Below are 18,844 nucleotides of genomic sequence, written 5' to 3' on the forward strand. Positions count from 1 at the left end.
AACAGAAAAGCACACAATTCTATATTCAAGATACAGTTCACATTGGTACTAAACTTAGAACAAGATTATTAAAACTAACATAGTCTTACCAATTGGTAACTATACAATATCCGTTTCACACATGAAAATATTATTAGAAACATTTTCAAAGGACAAACACCTTTTAACATTAAGCGATCTTATTCCAGAAGATAAGATGAACTTTCGATCTGCAGAAAAAATATGCTCTCCTGTAGTACAAGAAATGTTGAAACATGTGCCACAAAGCCTAGGAACTATATGTTTTCTAGAAACCATGAACAATATACTTTCCTCTTTTTTAGATAAATCTTTAACTGTAGAAGACAGAATTTATAGAATATGGCGTAGTGTTTACTTCCTGAGGATATGGAGGTACTCAATTTTGAAGAATAAAGAATACAGCTTAAAAGATAATTTTATTACTACTAATGCCTATTCATGTATTGAACTTAACGCATTATCTTTAATCCTACTGGTAAAAAAAATTCAGAGACAGCACTTATTGCCTAAGACCATATATGTTCATTCCTTGGCACTTTAGTAGTCAGACATGTGAGGAGTTATTTAGAACCACAAGATCAATGACGTCCACCTTTTCAACAGTGGTTACCTAACCTAACCTAACCTAACCATGAAAGACATTTTACAACGATTAACAAGAATAGAATTATTGAATATGATACAAAACGATCTTCATGAAGACCACCAAAATATACTTCAGAGCCCAAATCCTTCTCATTCAGATGATATACCAAGTCAGCTGAATCCATCTCAAAGTACATACAATTTTCCTCGCTACAAGAAACACAGTAGAAATTTTATAAACAATACTAAACTCCAAACAACAGTAACATTTGAAACAAATGTGATATAAAAAAATAGAAGATATACTTGCTGCATCATTAAATGATGCTAAACTTTCAGCTACAAACTTGGGTAATTTTTTAAATAAAAATAGTTGTTTTTTAGGTTAACCAAATAATAAAACCTATATCTTTTTTGTTTTTGTTTTAGGAATTATAATGTATGAAATATCATCTGAAATGCCAGAATATTTAACCAACTATGAAAAAATTGATACAGACATTCAAATAGACAGCTATGATTACGATATTCAAGAAACTGGTAATTCACAAAAATCTACTTCAACAGACAGTTCACCAATAGAAAATATATCAGATGAGGTATGCAAAGATTTATGTAATATATCAGAATTTGGAAATTTTGGCAATGATCTACTTCTCAAAAATTTCTCAAGCTGTAAAAATTTTATAAACTCAATTAATAACAGTAGTATGAAATAGCCGATTCTGGATCCCCCCCGCTTCATCCCCCCGCCATCCTCTGTGAACCCCCTAAACCCTCCCCCTCCCCCACCTTCCCATCCTATGTACGTCACGTGAATCGGTCGAACCCTCCCCCTCCCCCACCTTCCCATCCTATGTACGTCACGTGAATCGGTCGAACCCTCCCCCTCCCCCACCTTCCCATCCTATGTACGTCACGTGAATCGGTCGAACCCTCCCCCTCCCCCACCTTCCCATCCTATGTACGTCACGTGAATCGGTCGAACCCTCCCCCCCCACCTTCCCAGCCTATGTACGTCACAGAACCCAGGCCTCCCCCAAGTCCCAGCCTGTGTACGTCACGCGGCCGGCCAACGCGGCCCACTGTACGCCGCCGAACCCCCTAAACCCTCCCCCTCACCCAAATTCCCGGTCTACGTACGTCACGCGGATGGCCCCGGCCGCGGACCGCCGGTGGCCGGCCGCCGCCGCCGCCCTAACCCGGCCCACGCGCGTCACGGGGTCCCGCCGTCCCCCGCATGCGGCTCCCCGCCATGGTATATACTTTTCGTATACTGTGTATATACTCTATACAGTATAGTATATACTTTTCATATACTATGTATATACTCTATATAGAGTATATAGTATATACTTTATATATATTAGTATATACTCTATATAGAGTATATAGTATATACTTAATATATATATAAAGTATATATATTGTATATATATACATACATATTATTATATCACATTTGTTTATTTGTATACGCCTACTCATAATATATCTTTATTATCATTGATATGGAATGTGTTTATCAGGCGACGGAACATCCTATATTCCTATACGTATACATATAATATATACTATACAATATATGTATTATATATGTATATATAATAATGTTAACTGGGGGACGGGGTGGACGAGTGGGTTAAGGCGTCGGTTATAACGCGTGACTTATCATATACTATTACTGTATCATGCTATATGATAAGTCACTCGTTATAACCGACGCCTTAAACCCTCGTCCACCCCGTCCCCCAGTTAACATTATTATATATATTATATACGTTTACACATTATAATTATATTTTTATTAATTATATCATCGGAAAGTGTTTTATTATCAGGCTGGGCAACCTATACTCTAGAATATGCTTAATATACAGATTTTATCGGTAGGTAATATTAAATAATATTTATGTTTTAGTAAATACTTTCGCTACATATTAGCGCGTACCGCGGATGATCTATTAACTAATGTTGTATGTGGCATTTAATAATTAAATAAATAAATAAATTGTATGTGCCAACAAATAATAATAGAAAAACGTTACTTCTTTGTTTAAATTGCGTAATATTAGGCCAATGAAGCAAATGAGCTGAGGCAGCACATTGTAAAATAATATTTAAGGACGTAAGCACCACAGAATAGGGACAGTGCGGGTTTCGAGTGAGAGACGGCACACGTTCTTATTTTTGTGTGTGTGTATAATAAAGAAATCCAAAATAGTGTGAATTGTTCTTTAATCTTTTTGTGTACCATCGAGATATAGGTATACTACAGTGGCGCCCAACGTCATTCGTAATCCACTACCCGAATTTCTATTGAACACTTGTGTTTTTGTGTTTTTGTTTTTTTTTGTGTAGATTAAATACAAGTCATTTTTGTGTGTTTTACTTTCATACATATCGCGTTTTGAACCTTTTTTTTTGAATTCTCACGGCAGGAAGACTACGACCAATTGGGATCATTTTGGTGTTTTACGCACTCGAGGTGAATATTTGTATTTGGTTATAATTGATATATACGTGATATATTTTTATTTTTTTTTTTTTCGTTTATCAATATAACATATATATATATATTTATTTATTTATTTTTTTTTTGATTTATTATTAGCGTTAATTAATTATATTTTAATTTTTAGTAAGGGTAGTAATTATTTAATTAGTGTATAATTTAATATAATTAATCTAGTAGTATAAATTGGCTGTATAAACACTCCAAATAAATTTTTCTAACAATATATTTTACTAACTCAATATTTCGGAATTTCAAAAATGTTATAATTTAAGTATATAATTTTAGTTAAAAGTAATTAATTAAAGTTAACACATTTTATATGACCAGGTATAGATATAGGATTATTTAAACTAAGTTTTCTAATTTACAGTTTAATGAGTCAACTTAAAGACCCTAGATCGGATCTTTCTATTACGATAAATACGGCAACAGATATCTATACTCTCAAAAAACCATTTCTTATTCAATATTGCGAAAATAAAAATCTAAAATCTACTGGAACTACTGCCGAATTAAGAGCTAGACTAAGTAGATATTTAAGAGGAGCTATAACTTTGGAAGACGTGGATGATTCTTTAGACGTTGAAAAACGTAATATAATTCTTAATAATTCGATCACTAATAAAATTGATTTAAAAAATTTACTTAAAGACGCTGAGCTATCCGATTCAAGTCCCGATAAAATAGACAACAATAAAAGCTCACCAGCTACTTACTCAACATCATTAGCTCTATACGACAACTTAAACAATAGTTTAAATTCTTTTTCAAATAGAGTTGGAAAAATCTTAGAAAATTCAAACACACCTGGTAATAACTCTCAAGATCAAAGCACCCAATTTTACCAAAATACCTTAATACATCTTGAGGATTCTATTAATTCTCCCGAAAACTTAAAACACATATATCAGGAAATAGGGCTCAACAAAAATAACTCAACTAATAATCAAGCTAACCCTAATTTAAACACTAACTCTATTCTACCCCAACCAATTGCACCGAGCAAAAGAAGAATGAATGAAAAAACTCTAATGATTAAACCTGATAATTTCACTGGGACCGAGGACGTTAGGAAATTTTTTAAGCAATATAATAAGATTAGTGACATTAATGAATGGAATGAAAATGATAAACTAAAATATTTTTCAATTTTTGTAAAAGGCACAGCCAATACCTTTTTAGAAAATCTTGAAGACCAAAAAGATAATTGGTCATGGAAAGAATTAGAGGAAATTTTTTTAAATGAATTTCAACCTATAGGACATGACACTATATTGCAAATGAAACTAGAAAAACGTAGACAAGGGGAAAAGGAATCTACCACAAGTTTCTTAGCTGAAATAGAAAGTTTATGTAGGCAGGTAAATAACCACATGAGTGAAAAAGATATTTGTGGATATATTTTAAAAGGTTTAAAGGATAACATTTTACAATCTATTTCGATGCAAGACAATAATAGCTTAAAAAAATTAAAAGAAAATTTAAAAAAATATGAACTGATGCAGTTTAGGATAAAAAATAAAAAAGATGATATGAGTGAATATACAGAAATTCTAAATGAACAAGTATTACAATTAAACCTAAAAACAAAAGATATAGAAATAGAGAATAATGAATTGAGAAGGCAAATAAATGACAGTTTTTCTAGAGATCGAGAGAATAAAATAAATATAAACAAATTAAGTAACGAAATACAAAAAATAAATTTATTAGGAAAAAGATCGGTATATTTTGATGACAAAAATGAACAAAAAAATAATAATCGTGATTACAATGAAAACAGAGGACGAAATTACAATAGGAAAAGAGACTTCTACAATGATAAACGTGAGCACCGAAATAACAGTCCATACCCGTATAGGAGAAATGATAGCGAAGAGAGAAATTATAATAAAAGAGATAATAGTCCTTACCCCTCTAGGTTGTATAATAGATACTCTAGAGATAATAGCAAAGACAACAATTACAATAGAGACAGATCATATTCAAGAGAAAGAAAGAAAAATTATGATAGTTCTAGGGAAAGTAGTAGAGATAGAAGTTATGACAGAGATTTTATAACGTATAAACACAGAAATGATAAAGACAGGGAAATAAGAGGAAATTATAAACAGCGTAGTAAGAACAACAACGAAGAAAAACGGTACTCAAAATACCGGCAATACAGCAGAGAGAATAGTCGAGAAAGAGTACCTGGAAAATATAGAGAAGACCGCTATGCGAAAGAATCTGAAAGAGTTACTTGCTATAGGTGTAACGAGCGAGGACACTATGCGGATAATTGTAAAATGCCAAAAAACGATTAGGGTCCGAGTTAGGAAAAAAATCGGATCAGCTAACTCGGATAAACACTTATGAACTAAATATATAACATATAATGAAATAAAAGGAATAGAGAAAAATAATTATATACATTTTATTAAAAAATGGTACGACCACAAATTAATAAAACTATTGTTAATCAAAACCTAGATATAAACGAGACAGAAATTGAAAACATGTATTTAAAAAATAACCCAGAACCAGAGTCAGAATTTCAAAATTTCTTACTCAGCAATAATGCGAATGCTACTCGAGCGTGTGACTATTTAGAAGTAACCGAGATATTTTTTCACTAGACAAAACTTGGGCAATAGGCCACTGCGTCAGCAAATGTCTCACGATGTCCCAGGGAATAGCGTTAAAATTTAAAAACAAATTTAATATATAAAACAATTAATTAATCAAAATAAAAATATTAACGAAATAGCTTACCTAAAAACAGACGATCAATGGTTATTATATCTGATTACAAAAAATAATTTTAATGACAAACCTAAGTATTCTAATATTTTCAAAACTCTAGAAAATACAAAACAATTTTGCATAGATAATAAAATAAAAAAATTAGCGTTGCCTAAAATATGCTCAGGCATAGACAATAAAAAATGGGATATCATTTCTAATATGATCAAATTTATATTTCAAAATACCTTTATAAAAATTAAAATCCTATCACTACCCGAAGGTAAAGATGACAACCTTTTACAAAACTATGAAAACATATATCCTATCTATGACAACAAAAATAACAGCTCAGCAATTGAAAAAAATAAAAGGAAAGACATATACATAAGTAACTCTAATAACTCTATTAACAATGAACCAAAAAATATTAATAAACATGTCTGCACCTGTGTAGACAAACATTACAATACAAGAGTATTATCAATAATAGTAGAACATGAAGGTATTGAAAAATACGCAATAATTGACACCGGATCTAATATTTCTTGCATAGATATATCTTTAATTAATGATATAGAACTCGTTAAAAATGAGGAAGATATTGTTATAACAGGAGCAGATAATACCAAATTAGAACAATTAGGCAAAATAAAATTAGTGGTCAAAATAAATGGAAACATATACTCTATTAATGCGTACGTAATCAAAGGATTGAACTGCAAAATACTATTGGGAAACGATTTCAACATAAAAAATAACTTAATCATTAATTTTAAAGATAAAAATTTAGAATTAAATAACAATATCTTAATACCTATGGATAAACTATGGTACAATTATAACACACAAAGCAATAACAATAATATAGGAACAGAATATGATATAACAAACATAAACTATGACAACAAAAATATATAGGAAAAATTGTATCAAATTACAATATAAATATTCCACCGAAAAATAAAATAAATATTAAAAACTTCGACATAAACACAAATATAATAGACACAAATTACGTAATAGAACCAATTGAACGATTAAGCAAAAACAAGCTTCTAACCTTAGAATCATTCAGTGTAATAATAAAGACGGTATAACTCTTTACAATTTTTCAAATCTTTACAGTAATATTCCCACAGGAATGACAATAGCAAATATCGTAAAAACAAATACGCCAAAAATTAAAAAAGAATTAGTAGAAAAAAATATAAAAACAATGTATACCACTAAGCAAAAACACTATGATAACGAAAATATTAATGAAGTCACCGATAAACAAGGAAACGTAATCAAAATTCTCAAGAATTAAATAACGAACAACGTAAAGAAGCCCTTAAACTAATTAATAACTATAAACACTTATTCACTTCAGACCCACTAGATATAAATTGTGCTAACATAGAACCATGCGAAATTAAATTAAAATCAGATAAACCTATATTTCAGCCACCATTTAGAGTTTCCCCGGCACAAAGAGAAAAATTAAAAATATTAATTGACCAAATGATAGACGCGGACATTATTGAACCAAGTAGAAGTAGTTACGCTGCGCCCGTTTTCTTAATTCCAAAAAAAGAAAAGGGGGAATACCGATTCTTGGTAGACTACAGAAAATTGAACAACGAGACTGTAGCTGACAAACACCCAATACCACGATCACAAGACCTTTTTAGAAGTTTAGAAGGAGCTAAATACTACTCTTCTATCGACATGGCTCAGGGTTATTTTCAAATACCAATAAAACAAGAAGACCAAGATAAGACAGGATTTATTACAGATTTTGGACTATTTAATTTTAAAAGGATACCGCAAGGATTTAAAAACTCAGCTCCAATATTTCAAAGAATCATTAACAACGTGTTTAGCGACTATTTGTATAAAACCATGATAGCGTATCTTGATGATATATGTTGTTTTGGAAACAGTTTTAAAGAAGCATTAATTAGATTAGAACAAATTTTTATTAGACTAGAAGAAACCGGCTTAAAATTAAAAACAAACAAATGCACCTTTTTAAAATCAGAAATCGAATTACTTGGCCACACAGTCTCAAACATTGGACTAAAACCTCTCGGAAAGAACACTGAAGCAATTGTGAAATTTCCAATACCACAAAAAATTAAAGATGTACGAGCGTTTGTTGGGCTCACTAGTTATTACAGAAAATATATTAAAGATTTCGCAAAAATTGCAAGTCCTTTAACTAATTTGACAAAAAAAGAAAATAAATTTATTTGGGGAAACGAACAAGAAATATCTTTTGAGACTTTAAAAAAGGCAATAACAACGGCACCGGTTATGGCACATTTCAAAGACGGTTATCCTGTTTTTGTTACCACAGACGCCTCATTAGAGGGACTATCTGGAATACTCGAACAGGAAGATGAAAACGGAAAAAGACACCCGATTAGTTACGCGTCTAGGAAATTGAAAGGGGGTGAAAGAAATTTCACCACTACGGAATTAGAAATGTCGGCTGTAGTATTTGCAACTAATTACTTTAGAGAATACCTTATAGGAAGGAAAATAACAGTCTTTAGTGACCACTCAAGCCTACAATTCTATAAAACCATGAAGAACCCATCTTCCAGAATAACTAAATTTATTTTTAAGTTATTAGAATTTGACCTAGAAATAAAACATCGCCCTGGCTCATGGAACACGGCGGCAGATTGTCTCTCACGTTACCCCGTTTATACAACAAAAATAACAGATATACTAAATGAGAACGATAAAAACAAAATTAATGCTAACTCTACAGATTTCGAAATTAATTCCGACAATATAAAACCTGAGACATTAAAAACACAACAGTCAGAAGACGAATTTTGCAACGGTATAATTTTATCATTACGTGGAGATAAAAAAAATAAATTTTATAAAAAATCTAGAAAAATATAATAAAACAGGAACTACTATATTTTAAAAATTGGTCACCTCACGGAGTAAATAACTTGTTAGTAATACCAAAAAACTTGACTAACACTATTATAAAATCTTACCACGAATCAGTTTTTAGCGGACACTTCGGAATTACAAAAACCTTAGCTAAATTAAAAAACAAAAATATTATTGGCCCACAATAATAAAAGACACTACAAATTTTATAAAAACATGCATTTCTTGTCAAAAGATTAAAAATCCAATAGGCAAAGGCCACGGTTTACTACAACCAATACCCTTACTTTCAGGAAAGCCAATGCAAAGACTAACATTCGATTATTTAGGACCGTTACCCGCTTCTAGGGGGAAAAAATACCTCATTGTTGCTACCTGTAACGCCACAAAAATGGCTTTCGCAAAGGCTGTTTCAAATGCAAACGGAGCAGCAACAATAAGTTTTCTAATGGACTTAATAACTTCTTACGGAGTACCTAAATATTTTTGTAGCGATAGGGGTACCCATTTCAAAAACAAAGAGGTAGACTATGCCTGTAAAAAATTAGGCATAACGCAAATTTTCTCTAGTGCGTATCATCCACAGACACAAGGTATGACCGAACTTATGAACAAAATCATCTGTAATAGTTTATCACATTATGTAAACGAAAATCAAAAAGACTGGTCATTATATTATAAAATGATCATTTTTGCCTATAATACTAGCCCAAGTTCGAGATTAAAAGTAAGCCCATTTTATTTACTTCACGGTATAGAAGCAACCCAACCTATAGATAATAAATTAACTACGGAAGACGAGTTGTTTGACTTTACTAAAGCACTAAAGCAACTTCAGAAAATTAGAGACACTATTCCCAAAATTGTCGAAAAAGAACAAGCTGTTCAGAAAAAACAATATGACATAAGTCACAAAAATATTTATTTCAAACCGGGACAAAAAGTATTAATAAAATTCGATTTCAACGAAAAAGATAAATCAAAGAAATTAGCTAACAAATATAGAGGTCCTTTTACTATTATTGAAAAAATATCTGATGTAAATTACAAAGTAGATTTAATTTTAAAGGGAAAAAAACCATAGATATCATACACGTGCAAAGAATAAAACCTTTTTATGAAACAGAAGTATCAAACACAGAGGAAAATAATATACCTTAATTTAACAAACCAAAAACTAAATTGCTGACAATAGTCTTTAAAAATTAAAACCTTATACAGCATTTTAGCGTTTTAATATAGTAAATTTTTCATTGTAGTAAACTTTAGTTATAAGTACTGTAAGGAAACTAGTATAAGTTATAAAAATAATTAATACCAAAAAAAAAAAAATATACTTATATTATAACAATATTTTCTGATGTACTCAGGTATATTATAATTGTATATAGGTGATCGTTTAACATACGGAGCAATAGAAAATTATTTTATAATTATGTTTAATTAAGTCTTTGGTTCTAGATGTTTTTAAAATCCTCACAGTCATTGCGGTACTCATCAATGCTAACGCAGAAGAAGAGATAGCTGTAATTGTATCTACTGGAGCCTTTTTTGACGAGGTACCAGAGGCCATTTTATATGACAAAAGCATTCCTCTAATCTACACACAGGAATTGCAAGACGATTACCCAGATGATAATTTGGAAAATATAAAAAAAAACTGGGGGGTTGAAAATTACTGTGAAAATAAAAACACAAACTACTGCAACATTGTGAACCAAACAATAGATATATTAAGTACCATAAATAAAAACATAAGAGAAAGCGATACAAAAATGTTAGATTTTAATAAAGGCCTATTAAATAGTAGATCTAAAAGGGGAATTCAATTTTTCGGGAATTTATATCACTTCTGTTGTAATGTTGCAACAGAAAAACAATTAAAAACTTTTTACACAAATGAAGAATTGTTAGATCAACAAATTAACAAATTTAAAAACGTTTTCGCATCAGACCATAAAGATCTAACTAACATAACTACAGAACTCAATAAATACACAAAAAATACTAAAAACAATATAAAATTATTAAAGGATAGTTTTTCAAAATTTATAAATGAAGAAAATATAAATAACTTACAAGAAAAAACAAATCAGGAGAATATGGTCCAAGGTATCCAAGAAATAATTTACAATTTAATTTCAGCAATTCTAAAAATTACAAACAATGAAAGAGATACAAATATTTATTTACACTGTAAGCTACATAAAATTCCAGCAAGGATCATAAAATCAAAAATACTGTATAACGATTTAACAAAATTAAAAAGAGCAATCGAAAGAGATGGATATGAATTAACTATACCATTAGAACATTTTCATACATATTATAATTTACCAATTACCGAATGTCAATTTTCAAAATCGAAAATTCTAATTAAAATCAAAATACCTATCCAAGAAAAATCGGCAAAATGGACACTATATCAATATATTCCTACTCATTTTAAGTTTCACGAGTCTATTTGTATTATATACTCAGAAAAAACATATATAGCAATAAATTCCATAAATGGTGAACACAGGATAATATCAGGAATCGGCCTACAACACTGCGACCCACCAAACACGGACCTATGTTATATTCCAAAATTTTCATCTGATATTACTCTTTCCCCAAAATGCGTAGAAGCAATTTTCAAAAACAAAAAATTAGATATAATTAATCAATACTGCTATTTCCAATGCATTAAACAATATGATGACGACTCTATAATAATAAAACAAATAGGAATAAACACATACGCCATAACTAACCCACAACCTACCTTAAGCATAAAAAAAGAAATATTAAATATAACTAAAACAGAAGAACTTAAATTAAATTACAATCACCCAGGATTAATAAAAATAACCTTTCCGTGTAACTATGAACTATTAAGAAATGATATCATTTTAATACCAAAAATGTACCCTTGCGAAACCAACAATTTAAATACATACTCAGTCAAAAGGGTATTACCAGTATCATGGACAAAAATTAAATCATTAAAAATAAACCATGAGAACAAAAAAGAAAGTATTTCCTTTTCAAACCTGACGGAAATTTTAAATCAAAATTGGATCGAGGAAATTCCTAACTTTCACGTAACAAAACAAATACAAGACCCCGAAAAGTACTTTAATGATATAATACTAAAGAAAATGCCACAACCACTTATTGATGATTTCTTAGGCGACATAATTTATTTCACATGGTTATCCGGGCTTACCATAATAATAGGGTTCATAGGATATAAAATATACCCAGCTATTATTAAAATAGACATGTTAACTGTGCCTCCTCCTATTCCTCAAAGATAATTAAACGAATTTAAACAAACAAATAATTAATACACTCTTTACACTTAAAACAAAATTAATTGAACAAATATCACAATGTAAGACCAACTACAAATATGTTCGAACATCATAATATTACATTAAAATATAAACAATACTATCACTAATACTTACTCAAAAAAAAAATAATAATAATCCATTTCACAAGACTAAAATCAATACTTACACTTATAAAATCAATTTCACAAAAATGTAAACAGTGAGATATAAAAAAAAAAAATGTATCATAATAATAAAATAACTAATATTATTTTATTTAAAAAAAAAAAAATGTAAAACCAATTTAATACGAGATCGGTACCAAAATGAAAGCATACACGACGGTCAACCAATACTCCACCAAGACTACTAAACATTAACATTCGCAGCCACAAGAGAATTCAATCTACACAATACAACGAAAAGGATGAACGAAATAGTAAACTCAGCAATAACCTCCACAATCTTGTTTTTTTTTACTCCGTCTAGCGATCTCTTCTAATTTTTCCCATCATCCTGCATCCTTTCATAAAATATATATAATATACATCTACCTTATAATTTCGAAAACCGCTCGATAGACGAAATAAAATAATCATTGTACGAACACCGCAAACAAGAAGATGAAAAAGAGAGATACAACAATTAAGCATAAAATTATAAATATTAAATATACCAAATCTCTGATGACAAACAGCATGAAGCAATCACTTATTATTTAAATGGACAAATAAAAAAAAAAAATATCAATTATCAGTTATAGAGGTCTTGAAATTGTATAAATTTTACCCTATCCCAAAAGTTTTCCTCTCAAAAAAATATACATTTCATTCCTATTTACCTTTCCACACTCCAAACACTTAAAATACGTAATACAACTAGCTTTTAATTTTGTATTATAATTGTACACATAACATTGCATAGTTTTAAATTTAAAATATGAGGACATATTTTTTTTTTAACATAAAGGAGTGTTGTATGTGGCATTTAATAATTAAATAAATAAATAAATTGTATGTGCCAACAAATAATAATAGAAAAACGTTACTTCTTTGTTTAAATTGCGTAATATTAGGCCAATGAAGCAAATGAGCTGAGGCAGCACATTGTAAAATAATATTTAAGGACGTAAGCACCACAGAATAGGGACAGTGCGGGTTTCGAGTGAGAGACGGCACACGTTCTTATTTTTGTGTGTGTGTATAATAAAGAAATCCAAAATAGTGTGAATTGTTCTTTAATCTTTTTGTGTACCATCGAGATATAGGTATACTACACTAAGATAATTATTTAATCGCATCATGACACGCTTACTAAAATATATGCAATCACAGATCATTGCAAGTGTAGCTGTTTAAGATACAGCAAGTGTGTGTGTGTGTGTGTTTTGTTTCATTTCGTTTTAAAAGTTAAATCCCATTTTATTATTAATTTTATACAAATGACTCAACTCGGCGTGCAACTAGCAGATGTAAATATGCCACGTCCGCACGATACTCAGTCACCGCCCGATTTAATCGATACCGCTAATTTCACCATAGACTTTGCCGGTCGCAAGTCTATCATCATCGGACTCGATCCATCTAATGATTTCAACATATCCGTACAAATAATTACACCATCACGGTTCGTATGCTTGTCAACTGATTTTTTACGACGTATTTACTCGTTGATGGGGAATATTCTATCGATTATATGCGAGCCACCGGTTAAGAGCCGTGAAAGGCTTTTCCTCAAAGATGAAACAATTACACTGTCCAAGACGAGTTATCGCGGTGAAAATATGCTGGTAGTCGAATCTTATCTCCAGCAAGGATGTCGCGTATTATTGAGTAGACAAAATCTACTGAAGCTTCAAGACATGCAATGGATAATCAACGAAACGATCGCATTGAAATCTAACATTTTACGTGACACGGTGGTTAATCAAATCGATCTTGTCGCGACATATTTAAACGCTAATGTACACGTGGAAAAAACCTTGACCGTTGAAGAAATTATAGCGATCGTACAAAATATTCATAACGATTTAGCGATAATGAACATTGTCCCAAAAAATGAATGCAATTTTACAAACCAGATAAAATTGTTTGCATACAAACAACTCGCTCAACGTTGGTTTAAGAAAATGCATGAAAATGGTGAAGACCGTATGACTACTAACGATGTCGGCGTCAGCGGTACCGGTGTTGATGACAGCAATTGGGTAATATATTATTACATTATATATATATTATAAATTATAATACAACATGCATTATTTTTACAGCCGATTACACTCGAGACGATCAATGGATCGACGATGCTCTCTTATACCAACTATTGATGTACAGCTGTTTCCTGAACATTCTATTCACCCATTCACCCATCGATCGAGAATAAGAAAAAAAATAGCTGATTAAACGCATTACAATATATATATATATGTAAACATTAATTATATTGTTACATGACGTAACGTTCGTGTTGTATGTTATATTATCATAAAATACGATTTTTATACATACACATAGTTAATATTACTATATTGTATATATTATTATGTATAATAACATCTATGATATTATATTATATTATAGAAAAAACAAAACGCATTTTATTTATTATTAGTATTAGTTTATCCATTCAAAAAGTATAATTATAAATATTGTATATCGTATGTATTACATATTCTATATTACATATTATTATTATTATTATAAAATAATAGTATACATTTTAAAGAAAAAACATAAATGCAAACATATTATATATATATACATGTATTATAGTCTTCTCACTTCCCCCGTAAACGGATTGTATTGAACGATGCGATCGTGTATGATTAAGCAGTAGGCGGCTGTATTGGCTGGGAAATTATTAGCTGCCTCTATTTCAACGCGTAAATCGATGCTTGAAGTTTTAGCGTCATCATTTTGACGCGAACAATCTATGCAGATAAATGGACCCAACTCTTTATATTTTTCTCTCGTCAGGCACGGTTGAGCGTTAAATCGTTCGTAATAATGTTTTTGAAAATCTGCATAATTTTGATAGAACATAGTGAACAGATTTTTATCGAAACTTTCGTTGAAATCTTCGTACGGGTATTCGACCGAATTAATATATGCTTTAACGTTCGTCAACGAGCACGTATCGTAATCAACGTTATAGCCGTCTGATACGGTGCCGGGTGAATTCGTGAGAAAAGCGATTATTATACACCTAGGTCTTTCTACTTGCGAACATGTTTTCACCATCCAAGAGTGTTTGTTCGTCTGCGGCAGATTTGGATACTCGCAAAGCTCCCAATTTCTAAAAGCGCAATTTATATTTTTTTTGCTATCGACGATTTTCAATAATTTTACTTTCCCGATCATCGACTTTAATAACAGGTATTTTCCACAGCACTCGCGTTAGTTGTACTTTGACTTTTTTCACCAAGGCCTTAACCGTCTCGGTGTTCATGTCTCCTCCCACGACGCTAGTGAAATGTAACGAACTCAAATCCGACATCGATCTATTCAATATCAACTGTTGGCTACAATTCACAAGTATTCGTTTGTAGTCCTCGCAAAAACCGAAAACATGCTTTAACGGTATACATCCACTGAACGAACCGTCTTTAATGAAATTAGCATTGTGTCCAGTGATATCCCAGGCAGCGTTTTGTAAAATATTCGCGTCGGCAGGCGAATACGAACAATATCCTTTCATCGCACTAGTTATCCCAGGTTTTTTAACCCGTTGTACTTCGGTAGAGTTAATCTCGTATTTCATTTCGTTAAACAAATTCGTTAGACCGTTGTGTGCTAAACTTATTTCTGTCTTAAGTTCATCGGGTTTCGTTATTTTACCCTCAATATAGATAAAACTATCGCTCGGTAACGTATGTGCATCTCGGTTTTGAATTGCTATACGGATTTCATCGCCATTATTCAACGCACTCGTCGAAAACGGTAAAAAAGAATGCACAAACATTTCTCGAATAGGCGATTCATTTACATATGCACCACCCACGTCTAAGAACGATTTATCCATAGTAGTGTTTATATTGCAAAATAAAAATTAACAGATAAAAAAATAACTACTTTTCGGCGATTAAGCGTAAAAATTTCCGATTATCGAGTGTTAACGATTTATTTTTATTATTATTAATATTTTTTTTTTTAATATTATTACTATTAACTTTTTTATGAACAGCGGCGGTGATGTATTGTAATGTGTGTCTGTCGGCAGTCACGGCTTTAATGAGTGCATTACCATTGTCCGTATTATATTTATCGAAATTAAATTTCAAACCCATTTTTTATAAGAAGTCTGATATTCACGGCTTCACCACGGAAATTAATTAACTTCCCGTTTTGATCTGTCAACGAAACTCGAATGAAATCAATCGTATTTGTTTTCAGTTTATATAACACGCTATATTTCGGTATTTCAACTATTTTATAGCCCGGCGGTACGGTCGGATAAAATTCGTGTATCGCATGCGATTGAAGTCCGTTGTCGAATGAGCCTGTAACCAAGTTACATTCGACTTTTATCGTGTTGACGTTCATAATTTTCACCACGCGATCGGACTCATGTCTATGATTTCGGAGTAAAATACGTTTATCGAAACCCAATAACGGCGCAATGCTATCTTCGACGTTCAAATCGATATCACTATTACAATGCATGGTGCATTTCAATGTACTGCTATTAGTTGACAAATTAAAAAAATTCACCCCGATGTCCTTCAGAAGTTCACGTATTTTAGTTTCCAAAACAATTATTTCATAACACCCAGTAGGTATTTTAATTTTAGTGGGCAGCGGATGATTGCTGTGAATAACATGTAGAGTATCACATCCAATTTCGACGTTAGGAATGGAATTGTATGTCTGCATACTTAGAAGTCCGATTTCCGATTTATCTCCAACTTCTATGGGCGGAAAAAAATGACATTCTAACTCGGAGCTGTTTCCACTCAGCGATAGTGTTTGAGACGGCATGATGTTGATGATGACGATGACAATAATATTATTTTATATTTAACAATAATATTATAAAATAATAATAATAATAATAATGCAATAATGTAATTATTGTTTTTCGGTTAAAAATTTCAAACATAAATGTCCACAGTTGAAAGTATTGTATGCTTGTTGTCGTTCATAGTTATATTCGATAACACAGCCTTTAAAATATTTCACTAATTGCGGCGGCGGGCGGAGATTACCGTAACTATCGTAATAAAAAACTGATTTTCCGATTTTTTTATAACATACCCAATGCGTGCCTTTATTTTTTTCAAAGTCAAGGTTAACGATTGCACATTCTATGCGTATAGGTCCAGCAGCGGGCAACCTGTCTATGCAATATACACCTCTGAAATGACGTATTTTCTTAAATTTAGCGTATTTTACAATTTCAAAATCATAAAGAGCGCGGTTGGGTAAAATTAGTTTTTTGATATCGACGATTTTCTATTGGTTTTCGATTTCGTCGACTTACGCGTTCTTGACGGTGATTTTTTATTTTTTATTTTTTTCAATGATATTTTTTTTTTCCTTCTTGTCACAGTCTTTTTCAATCCACTACCAGTGCGTTTAGCACCAGATTTCCGAATAATAGTATACGAGCCCCCGCTTTTATGCGGATTTAGATACACGCCTTTACCTAATTGTATAGGCGATCCGCTGTTCGATCTAATACTGCGTATCGTCTTAACTATGTTGGACACCCCGCCGGCCAGCGTACCCAAAGCCGAAAGTCCCGCTAATATAGGGATTAGCGCTAATGAACCACCAGTTTTAGGGACTTTGATCACACGAGGCAGTTTATTTTTATTTTTTTTTTTCGATCGAGCGCCCCTGCTTACTTTCACGTGTTTTCGCGCCACGCATACCATCGATTTAATTAATTTACCCATATTCTGTGTCACCGGACTTGTTTCGATCGATTTTTTTAACGCTTTCTTACATACGCCAACAATATTACCGAACCCGCATCCGCTACCGATTTTACGTTTAGCCTTCATACCAGTAGTTACAAGCCACGCGGCGGCCTTTTCTTTGTAGTCAGCGTCTTTCGCGTGCACTCTGTTCCAAGCACGTTCTTCCAATATACTATCGGCCGCACTGCGTACAGTTAAAGAATTACTTTTATCGTACGCAATATCGTGGTCTCTGCACGCCGAATCTAGACCGTTTATTCCGGTCTGTCCGAGAGCAAGTCTTTTCTCTAAGTTAGTTCCCGGTCCGCAGTACTGATAACCCGGCAGATGTAATTCAACTGGTAAACTATTTATTATAGTGTTCAACAGCCCCGTACCGCTATTGGACTTGACCTTTTGACGTGGTAACATTATATGAGCGCTTCGTACGGTCGACGCACGTATTTATATGCATAAAATGCGATTCATCAAGCAAGACGTAAAACTCGAAGTGGATAATATCGACCCGTTATCGTTATGTAATAGTGATGTCGAGAAGCTGCCGCCTAAGCACGGACCGTTGTTTCCAAATTCTATTAGGGCGTTGATTGTAGGACCATCGGGATGCGGGAAAACAAATCTTATTTTCACGTTATTGGTTCACGAGAATGGAATTAAATTTGAAAATGTATACATTTATTCGAAAACACTACATCAGGCTAAATATATCATGTTAGACAAGATTTTATGCGATGTGCCGGGTATTAATTTATTTAAATTCAATGACAACGACACGGTGATACCACCCGAAAAAGCTCTACCAAGCTCAGTCTTTCTATTCGACGATATCGCAACAGAGAATCATGGAATTATTCG

At 31.9% G+C, this 18,844-nt stretch overlaps 3 protein-coding genes across 3 annotated transcripts; 1 reads left to right on the forward strand and 2 right to left on the reverse strand.

Moving 5' to 3' along the window:
- Positions 1-13,482: 13,482 nt before the first annotated feature.
- Positions 13,483-14,533, forward strand: LOC126553641 (uncharacterized). The gene is made up of 2 exons (XM_050208784.1): positions 13,483-14,275; positions 14,339-14,533. Exons 1-2 carry the CDS (start codon positions 13,511-13,513, stop codon positions 14,393-14,395), a joined length of 822 nt encoding a protein of 273 aa, XP_050064741.1. The 5' UTR covers positions 13,483-13,510; the 3' UTR covers positions 14,396-14,533.
- Positions 14,534-15,273: 740 nt separating this feature from the next.
- Positions 15,274-16,089, reverse strand: LOC126553631 (uncharacterized). Its single transcript, XM_050208774.1, has 2 exons — positions 15,417-16,089; positions 15,274-15,353 (listed from the first exon to the last, which is right to left on the reverse strand). Exons 1-2 carry the CDS (start codon positions 16,087-16,089, stop codon positions 15,274-15,276), a joined length of 753 nt encoding a protein of 250 aa, XP_050064731.1.
- Positions 16,090-17,157: 1,068 nt separating this feature from the next.
- On the reverse strand, positions 17,158-18,414 carry LOC126553639 (uncharacterized). Its single transcript, XM_050208783.1, has one exon. The coding sequence runs from the start codon at positions 18,398-18,400 to the stop codon at positions 17,495-17,497; it is 906 nt and encodes a 301-aa protein (XP_050064740.1). The 5' UTR covers positions 18,401-18,414; the 3' UTR covers positions 17,158-17,494.
- Positions 18,415-18,844: the final 430 nt, after the last annotated feature.

The sequence above is a fragment of the Aphis gossypii genome, unplaced genomic scaffold (assembly GCF_020184175.1).
Source record: "Aphis gossypii isolate Hap1 unplaced genomic scaffold, ASM2018417v2 Contig00284, whole genome shotgun sequence".
Lineage (NCBI taxonomy): Eukaryota > Metazoa > Arthropoda > Insecta > Hemiptera > Aphididae > Aphis > Aphis gossypii.

Excerpts from the sequence above, each read along its gene's own strand:
- LOC126553641 (XM_050208784.1), top strand. The coding sequence starts at position 13,511 with ATGACTCAACTCGGCGTGCAACTAGCAGATGTAAATATGCCACGTCCG. Across the intron at positions 14,276-14,338 it reads GTGTTGATGACAGCAATTGG|CCGATTACACTCGAGACGAT; the intron begins GTAATATATTAT and ends TTATTTTTACAG.
- LOC126553631 (XM_050208774.1), bottom strand. The coding sequence starts at position 16,089 with ATGGATAAATCGTTCTTAGACGTGGGTGGTGCATATGTAAATGAATCG. Across the intron at positions 15,354-15,416 it reads TAAAGTCGATGATCGGGAAA|CTTTGCGAGTATCCAAATCT; the intron begins GTAAAATTATTG and ends AGAAATTGGGAG.
- LOC126553639 (XM_050208783.1), bottom strand. The coding sequence starts at position 18,400 with ATGTTACCACGTCAAAAGGTCAAGTCCAATAGCGGTACGGGGCTGTTG.